The sequence below is a fragment of the Schistocerca nitens genome, chromosome 2 (genome assembly GCF_023898315.1).
Source record: "Schistocerca nitens isolate TAMUIC-IGC-003100 chromosome 2, iqSchNite1.1, whole genome shotgun sequence".
NCBI lineage: Eukaryota > Metazoa > Arthropoda > Insecta > Orthoptera > Acrididae > Schistocerca > Schistocerca nitens.
Window position 1 is genome coordinate 382,297,674 of NC_064615.1, and position 9,851 is coordinate 382,307,524.

General features: G+C 47.0%; 1 protein-coding gene across 1 annotated transcript; it reads left to right on the forward strand.

The window, feature by feature from the left end:
• Positions 1–7,920: 7,920 nt before the first annotated feature.
• LOC126236231 (cuticle protein 21-like) lies at positions 7,921–9,243 on the forward strand. The gene is made up of 2 exons (XM_049945364.1): positions 7,921–7,998; positions 8,340–9,243. The coding sequence occupies exons 1-2, from the start codon at positions 7,987–7,989 to the stop codon at positions 9,114–9,116; spliced, it is 789 nt and encodes a 262-aa protein (XP_049801321.1). The 5' UTR covers positions 7,921–7,986; the 3' UTR covers positions 9,117–9,243.
• The last annotated feature ends 608 nt before the right edge of the window (positions 9,244–9,851 follow it).

Below are 9,851 nucleotides of genomic sequence, written 5' to 3' on the forward strand. Positions count from 1 at the left end.
GAGTACTGCGGTGTGGCCACATGTTGTTTCTCTCAAAACTGACAATAGAACCGTCGAAGTCTCAGAGAGAAAAGAAAGAATGTTAGGCTTTAGCTTTACATTGGTAACTAGGTCACTAAAGATGGTCAGACCCAGATCAGGAATACATTGATGATACATCAACAGCCTCGAAACTGGCTTTGCAGTGATCTTGTCGTCATATCTGACGTGGTTCAGTTTTTCGTATCTGAATCCAGCACGTTTCCTCGCTTTGTTGAAGGGTACCAATTGATACTTGTTGCTGCTATTACATGGTCCCGAGAAAAGATATGAGATCAGTCCCGTTCTGACGAAAGTGCACTGCATTTGCCTCATTCAAAATTGACACCATGAATCCTGCAGGGCTGTCCATAAATCCGTAAAAGTACGAGGGAGTGGAGATCTCTTCTGAACAGCACGTTGCAGAGCACCTCAGATATGCTCAATAATGTTCATGTCTGGAGAGTTTGGCGGCCAGAGGAAGTGTCTAAACTCAGAAGAGTGTTCCTGAAGCAACTCTGTAGCAATTCTGGACGTGTGAGGTGTCGCATTGTCCTGTTGGAATTGCTCAAGTCCGTCGGAATGCAAAATGACATGAGTGGATGCAGGTTATCAGACAGGATGCCTACGTAAGTGACACCTCTCAGAGACGTATCTACACGTATGAGGAGTCCCATATCACTCCAACTGCATACGCGCCACACCATTACAGAGCGTCCACTAGCTTGAACAGTCCCCTGCTGACATGCAAGGTCCATAGATTCATGACGTTGTCTGCATATCCATACACGTACATCCGCTCGATACAATTTGAAATGAGCTTCGTTCTCTGTCACGTTGAACGATTCTCTTCAGTCGTCGTTGGCCCCGTTTTTGCAGGATCTTTTTCCAGCCGCAGCGATGTCGGAGATTTGATGTTTTACCGTATTCCTTATATTCACGGTACACTCGTGAAATGGTCGTACGGGAAAATCCCCAGTTCACCGCTACCTCGGAGATGCTATGTCCCATCGCTCGTGCGCCGACTATAGCACCACGTTCAAACTCATTTAAATCTTGATTGCTTGCCATTGTAATAGCAGTAATCGATCTAACAACTGCGCCGGATTCTTGTTGTCTTATACAGGCGTTGCCCACCGCAGCGGCGTATCCTGCGTGTTTACATAGTTCTGTATATGAATATGCATGCCTATACCAGTTTATTTCGTGCTTATATATCGGCTGAACGCTCTCCCGACTTCGTACAGTTTGTCATGTGGCGTTTTAATATAAAGAATGAATAATATAATGAGTAGTGTGCCATTGGAGTATTTATTTGTCGCAACTAACGCCAAAAAGCCGGCCTGTGTGGATGTGCGGTTCTAGGCGCTTCAGTCTGGAACCGCGTGACCGCTACGGTCGCAGGTTCGAATCCTGTCTCGGGCATGGATGTGTGTGATGTCCCTTAGGTTAGTTAGGTTTAAGTAGTTCTGAGTTCTAGGGGACTGCTGACCACAGATGTTAAGTCCCATAGTGCTCAGAGCCATTTGAACCAAGCCATAACGCCAAAAGATGTCCTGTTTGCAACATTCTGTTGATCCTATTGCTCAACGCATGAGTTTACAACTGGATGAAAACATGAGATTTATTTTATTTGCTATTATTTACATCTGACGTGCCAACTAGTGAGTAAGACATATCGTGTTTTCACAATTTTAAGATTTACGTGAACATACAATGAAACTTGTTTGGTCTCTTAGTGTTCTAAGAGACTCTTAAAATAGTTACAGCTTTACATAGTTGTAAACTTAAAACTAATCATGAAACCGAAATACTCTAAGTCAACGATTTGTGTATTAAGAGTATAGGAAAATAGGAAGATAGAAAAGAGTTTAGATGCAAAAGGCTGTTGAAATAACGCATACCTACCAGTTTCCTACTTGGTTCTGTTATCTAGTGGTTAGTAGCAAGCGATACAACGTGGCGGTCAGCTACTTAATTGCAGTGACAACTATATGCGTAATCTGGAGCGGAATAATGGAGTATTAAGTGCTACGTCGTCAGCTTTATGAGATCGAAGGAGGAGTTTCTCGAGTCAATAAGCAGCCTTCTGGAGGCACGGACCACCGTGACAGCTTGGGATCTACCGAAGTCTCGCTGTTTTTGCGTAAAAGGGGAGCCCTCATAAGTAAACTCTCAAATCCATATCTCACGTAGGTATATTAATACCTATCATGATTAGCTTTTCCGGTATAGCAGATTCATATGCCTGAAGTGATTTCAAATGGTAGAAAAACAAATTGAAATTTTGCGCAATGTTCGCTTGTTACTATTCACAGCAAAATAAAAGCTTTGTGCTCCACTCCACTTTGGCAGTGGTCGGTGTTGGCACCATACTAACCGGAATCGAAGACTCCCAGTGTTGTTCAAAGCTGTAGATTCCAGGCGAGGTATCTTTATTAAAAACACTCTACTAGAATTGTCCATTTTCAAATTAGACACCTTATTTCACTGTGATGGTTTGTGACGTTGTTCTTAAGGCATCAACCAAACCCTACGTCAGACTTAGGAGTGTCTTATGAAGCAAATGATTATTTGTAGAATGTCCAATGACACTGAAGACAATTTTCGTCATGATTCAGTGGCTCGAAATAGAATTCAGAGACTCTCACAGATTTCCATTTCATTTTGCGTGGGAATCGTATTTATAATACATAATTGAGCCGAATTCGGGTAGGTATTTGCAAAAACATGTAAAAACGAAAATCAGGACAAAAATGTCAAAATCAAAACTAAATAGTATGATTACATTATAATCATAGATTATGAATGTTGCATTTTTCCAGAACAAAGTATTCCGTAAGTCATCGATGCGTTTAAATCCATTATAAGTAACAAATATTTATTAAAACATCGTCTTTGAAACAAATTACATGTATCGAGGTAATTCGACGTCGTACATTGGCTGTGACATTTCAGTTGTTACAGAACGTTTCTCAAACATAGTGGCGTAAAGTAATTGAAGCAGTGCTCTTATATCAGGCGTTTTAATTCGAGGAAACTACGCGTCCACCACCGCGTATTATGTCACTGCGTATTACAGCTGGTTCTATCATCCAATAAACGTTACTGATGGTGAGTATAATTTCTAAAAGAGGAACTAAATACGAAAAATTGAGTAACATGAAGAAGACTGTTCAACTAAATATAATTAAAAAATTTGATACACGTAGAATGAGAAGAATAATTTCGAGTTATGTCGTTTAATTGGCGAAAGTTTCTGTTATGTCACGTCAGAACTACCTTTTATTATAAGAAAATTTAGATTAGTATGAAAACGTATGTTCCTTTTGAAGCAATCGGTTAGATACTAGTTGTTCACTTTCTAAAGAACAACGGCACGGTGACTGACAGGATATTCTGTTTCGATAAAACCCGAAAAAACGTTTATGGCTTTGGAGTGGTATCCACTTGTTTCCGGTCGCCTGAAACGTAGCTTCCTATAACGTGTGCTAGTGTGCTAATATTGTTGTAGACATATGGTTTTCCGGTTAATTTCTCCGTGACGAGTTGCGACTTGTGAAGCGATTTGCGATTTGCATTTATTTAGAAAATGAGGGATGAGTCGAAGGCGACACCTTCAATTTCTTCCACTCCTGTTCGTGGAAAGAGAGTTGTGATTCGCAGCTAAGTACGCAAAGTGGTGCTAAATACTGTAATATGCTGTGCGACATTGGAAAACAGCAGAACACACTGCTACACCGGCTTGATCAGTCTATAAAGCGAGCTACTGGCTGCACAGGAAAAAGCGTGTTCTACCTAAAGGTGACCTTAAAGTTTAGTAACAACCGTCCTGGCGCATTTATGTAGCAAGTGGTACGTATGTAGTAGCAAATAGAAGCTTCTTTGAACAAAACATAAAATCTGAACCATTCAGATACGGCTAACATTCTGTGGTCTCGAATTTTTTGTGTTACGTCTATTTTTGTTTACGAGTACGGATACGTGCTGAATAGTGTGTCGTCTGCTATCTATAGTTGGCTACGTTGGCTGCGCAGAAATGAATATCGGTGTCGACTGAGGCCATTCGACTTACATCGAAACAACGACTGCCGTCGCTCGGCGCACCGAGCCTCTATAGAAATTTTATTTATTTATTTAATCGTATGGCTAGGGCCGCCCGTCGGGCAGGTCGTTCGCCGGGTGCCGGTTTTTCAATTTCACGCCATTTCGGCGACCTGCAGTCCATGAGGATGATAGGATGATGATGAGGACAGCACAACCCGACCCAACCTGGAATTGAACCCGGGCCCAGACGACTGACACTCTGTCACGCTGACCGTTCAGCTACCGGAGACGGACTCTATAGAAATCGAACGTGTGGTATAATTCGAATGTTTTAAGTCTGTCTTTGAATTACAAGAAAACGAAGAATTCAGTAGAATTATATTGCAAGCTGGTAGCTGAAATATTTGCTGTGGTCTGTCGGATATACACTCCTGGAAATTGAAATAAGAACACCGTGAATTCATTCTCCCAGGAAGGGGAAACTTTATTGACATATTCCTGGGGTCAGATACATCACATGATCACACTGACAGAACCACAGGCCCATAGACACAGGCAACAGAGCATGCACAATGTCGGCACTAGTACAGTGTATATCCACCTATCGCAGCAATGCAGGCTGCTATTCTCCCATGGAGACGATCGTAGAGATGCTGGATGTAGTCCTGTGGAACGGCTTGCCATGCCATTTCCACCTGGCGCCTCAGTTGGACCAGCGTTCGTGCTGGACGTGCAGACCGCGTGAGACGACGCTTCATCCAGTCTCAAACATGCTCAATGGGGGACAGATCCGGAGATCTTGCTGGCCAGGGTAGTTGACTTACACCTTCTAGAGCACGTTGGGTGGCACGGGATACATGCGGACGTGCATTGTCCTGTTGGAACAGCAAGTTCCCTTGCCGGTCTAGGAATGGTAGAACGATGGGTTCGATGACGGTTTGGATGTACCGTGCACTATTCAGTGTCCCCTCGACGATCACCAGTGGTGTACGGCCAGTGTAGGAGATCGCTCCCCACACCATGATGCCGGGTGTTGGCCCTGTGTGCCTCGGTCGTATGCAGTCCTGATTGTGGCGCTCACCTGCACGGCGCCAAACACGCATACGACCATCATTGGCACCAAGGCAGAAGCGACTCTCATCGCTGAAGACGACACGTCTCCATTCGTCCCTCCATTCACGCCTGTCGCGACACCACTGGAGGCGGGCTGCACGATGTTGGGGCGTGAGCGGAAGACGGCCTAACGGTGTGCGGGACCGTAGCCCAGCTTCATGGAGACGGTTGCGAATGGTCCTCGCCGATACCCCAGGAGCAACAGTGTCCCTAATTTGCTGGGAAGTGGCGGTGCGGTCCCCTACGGCACTGCGTAGGATCCTACGGTCTTGGCGTGCATCCGTGCGTCGCTGCGGTCCGGTCCCAGGTCGACGGGCACGTGCACCTTCCGCCGACCACTGGCGACAACATCGATGTACTGTGGAGACCTCACGCCCCACGTGTTGAGCAATTCGACGGTACGTCCACCCGGCCTCCCGCATGCCCACTATACGCCCTCGCTCAAAGTCCGTCAACTGCACATACGGTTCACGTCCACGCTGTCGCGGCATGCTACCAGTGTTAAAGACTGCGATGGAGCTCCGTATGCCACGGCAAACTGGCTGACACTGACGGCGGCGGTGCACAAATGCTGCGCAGCTAGCGCCATTCGACGGCCAACACCGCGGTTCCTGGTGTGTCCGCTGTGCCGTGCGTGTGATCATTGCTTGTACAGCCCTCTCGCAGTGTCCGGAGCAAGTATGGTGGGTCTGACACACCGGTGTCAATGTGTTCTTTTTTCCATTTCCAGGAGTGTAGTTCAGTTTGAGAAAAAAAGGAACAATCATTTTTCTGCTTAGAGAAGAAGCTGTAACTGAACAGAGATGGTGCTTTACATCAGCGGTGGCCTTTTCAATGGAAACATCGCTGTGTTCGTGTTAAATGACTCAAGCTCGCCCGAAGGCGTCTCAGCCACACTTCCCCCGAAAGCAAGTACACTGTCTTGACTACTACACCACATCGTTCTCATTAAAATAAGTTATGGTACATAATAACACAAACAATACGTTTTTATGACTTCATTGCAAAGTATAAAACATAAATTTATTACATAAAAGTAACTCATATCATTATATAAAAATAAGTGAACACTTATGTGAGACAATTAGTATAAAATGTACGTTAGTCTGACTTCACCTTTACAATAAAAGCCAAACGTTTAATGTATAAAGACGGATGAAATGTCGAATACATTTGGCAAACTAAGAGATACTCTAAAAGAAAACTAATCTTTAACTTTTACAATAATGACCGTGTAGTTGGTCTTGGATGATTGAATTTCATATTCTGGTAATTTTGTCTCCTATGTCCTCTTCAGGCGGCCACGAAGACGTTTTGGAGAGGGTATTAAATTTAACAGACATGTCTTCATGCGACCTGCTCTTAGCCTCACAGAAATTATAATTTCTTATCTCGTCAGCGCCGAGTTGAGAGATCAACGCTGATGCGCAATCTATTTCTGAATCGCCCAATAACACATGCCTTTGATGTTAGAGTCCACTATTATGATCAGTCCTGGTTTCTCTTGGTTAGTGAATGTGCTGTGAAAAAGTCTGTTTCGTGGGGGTATCTCGACGGGAGGAATGTGCTAGACCATTTTCGCCAGCATGTCTGTGCGGTCGTTGCCCGTAATACCGATAGGTCCCGGTATCCATTATAGATGAAACAGCTCAGTTGAGACTTGTCGGTATATCGTGTGTCTGGGAACTTACGTCTTGCAGAATGAGTTTTCTCTGTAGCGGATTATACGCTGATTTGAAGCATCCTGGCAGGTGAAAACTGCGTGCGGATCCTTGAGACGAAACTGCGACCTTTGCCTTTCATAGACAAGTGCTCTACAGACTTGTTTTAGTAAATAAAATAAATAAAGAAAGAAAATCCACTTGCAAGGGGAATCATCGTCTCGTTACGCTGTCATTCTCGTCATGACTGCCTCGTAATGTCCCTTTTTGCATCCTTGAGAAAAAAACTGTAGAGTAATACTTATGAACTTCCTTTGGCATGTAAATTCAAATTCCTGTTTTCGTCAATGCGAGTGAGACGATCGTTGTTCTTTAGGTGTCCGATGAAATCCTAACACTCAAATCACCATTGTCGTTAGCTTTAGAAGAGTCGTTTCAATTCGTCCAGACGTGTCCGTTTACGATAATGCAATGTTTAAGAAGTTTTGAAAGCGAATCGTTTATCTGTCAGTAAACATTAGAAGTTTGTCGACTACTGCCCTTTGGTGTTCCTGTACTATTCTTGTTTTCCTCGACGCTGTGGCTTTGACGGTAATCGCGAAAACGAAACATTTACTACTACACACATATTAAAACGCACACACCGGATTCGAAAGAGAATCAGGTACTCCTCTACGAATTTCCACAGTCTTTTGCCTAGAAGAGGAAGAGGAAGAGGAGACTACATACTTGAAATTACTCCAACGGCGACGTACGCGTTCTTTACCACCTGAGGGCTATTTGGACAAGGCAGCGGTCCAGATTAGGTCACTGGTGTCAGGTAGCCACACGACTCCGCCGCTCGTTTTTGGACTTGAGTTACGAGCGTCCTTCGCCGGCGGCGGCGGACCCAAAGCGTGGTGCCCGGCAGCCGCGCCCCTCTGAGACGGGGCCCGCCGCTGCCGCAGTGGGCGGGACACCGGAGACCGCTCGCAGATCCAGTTGCCCCGTAGCCGGTGGGTTGCGCCAAGTGGTCAAGCCGGGGCGGGTTGGCGAGCAGGCTGCGGCCGGTCTGACTGCGAGGTCGCGCCCCTATAAAAGACGCCGCCGCCGACTCGGAGGGCACACTCAGCGCAGCTCACCCACAGCAGCAGCAGCAGTACACAGCATGGCCTGCAAGGTGAGTGCCCACGCCTTCCTCCTTTCGAGGTACAGAACAGAGGTGTCGTATGAGCTGGGCGCCGAGAGTCCATTCGCCGGTTTAATGAGTTTCAGTTTACCATTGAAAGTATCTTATGAAGAAAAATTTATCTCTTTCACTGTTCATGCGGAAAGTGCCGAGTAGAGTAGCTAGACTGTCATTCTAGAGCACTACTATTTTTATTGTAATAATATGTTGGTAAGTTTTCAGCTCTAACGGTACAGATACAGTAGCGTCAGATACAGAGAAGGACGGACGTTGAACGTAGCTATCTACCTGTAGCCTTCTGTACTGGAACAGCGGTTGTCCGTGTTTTGCAGCTCATCGTCTTCGTCGCCGCCCTGGCGGTAGCCCGCGCCGGCTACCTGGGAGCTCCCGCAGTCTACGCCCCAGGCGCACCTCTGGCAGCGCGTGCGTACGCCGCCCCCGCCTACGCCGCTCCTGCCTATGCCGCCGCCCCCGCCTACGCCGCCTACGCTGCTCCCGCCCTCCGTGCCGCCCCCGCCTACGCCGCCTACGCTGCCCCCGCCCTCCGTGCGGCCCCCGTCGCCGTCGCCGCCCCGGCCCTGAGGGCCGCCCCCGTGGCCGTCGCCGCTGCCGCCCCCGCCGCCGTCGCTGCCGAGTACGATCCTCACCCCCAGTACAGCTACGGATACAGCGTGCAGGACGCCCTCACCGGTGACTCCAAGAGCCAGCACGAGTCTCGTGACGGAGACGTCGTCCAGGGCAGCTACAGCGTGGCCGAGCCCGACGGTTCCATCCGCACCGTCGACTACACCGCCGACCCCGTGAACGGCTTCAACGCCGTCGTGCACAAGGAGGCCGGTGCTCACCCCGTCGCCCCCGCCCCCGTGGCCGTCGCCGCCCCCGCCGTTGCCCGCGTCGCCGCCCCCGTAGCCTACGCCGCCCCCATCGCTAGGGCTGCCTACGCCGCCCCCATTGCCAGGGCTGCTTACGCCGCTCCCATCGCCAGGGCTGCCTACGCCGCCCCCGCTCTGGCCTACGGAGCCGGTCTGGGCTACGGCTACGCCGCCCCCATCGCTAGGGCCGCCTACGCTGCCCCCGCCCTCGCCTACGGCAAGGCCCTCATCCACTAAGTCACTTCCTCTCATCTAACAGACTCCGCTCGTCATGCTGTCACTGCCGCTCTACAAACACGATTCAACATTATAAATGCTGCACTCTGTATATAAAATGCAACAATAAATCCATTTCACTACATAATCCTGATGTCTTTATTCGTTTTACTATTTCCTTTCCAACAGCAAACAAGGACATACTCGGTAATAATACTTTATTGGGTACGTCATGTTACATCTTTCTCTTTTCACTGAAAAAATTTTCAGGACCTGGTATATGTCCGTCAACCACTCTGTCAGACTGCTCCTATCGAATACAACTATGATGGAATACTCCTTAAAAAACGAGGTAAATGAAGGAAATATTGAGATGAAGTTGAACATAATTCGGTAAAACATGAATATCCTTATGTTCAAACAGAATACTTCTTTTCGTGTTAAATTTCTTGTCTTTAGTATCATGATTTGGTGAACTTAAATGTATATGACAACTTCCCTCTAAAGATTAAAAGTTATATTTGTAATACACGGTTTCTTGCAGCCATAGTCGCAGCGTTCCAGGTACCAGAATTTCTTCATTCTAATTTACCATTGTTCTCTCTGCAACTGATACTGGCAAGATGTCATGTAGGAGTAAAATAAATATGTTCCGGTAGAGATGATCTGTAATGCTGGCTGCAGTTCCACATCACTGTCATTCGATGAAGAATGGAGGGCCGCATAGTCACTAGTTATGACACAGCGGTATTCAAC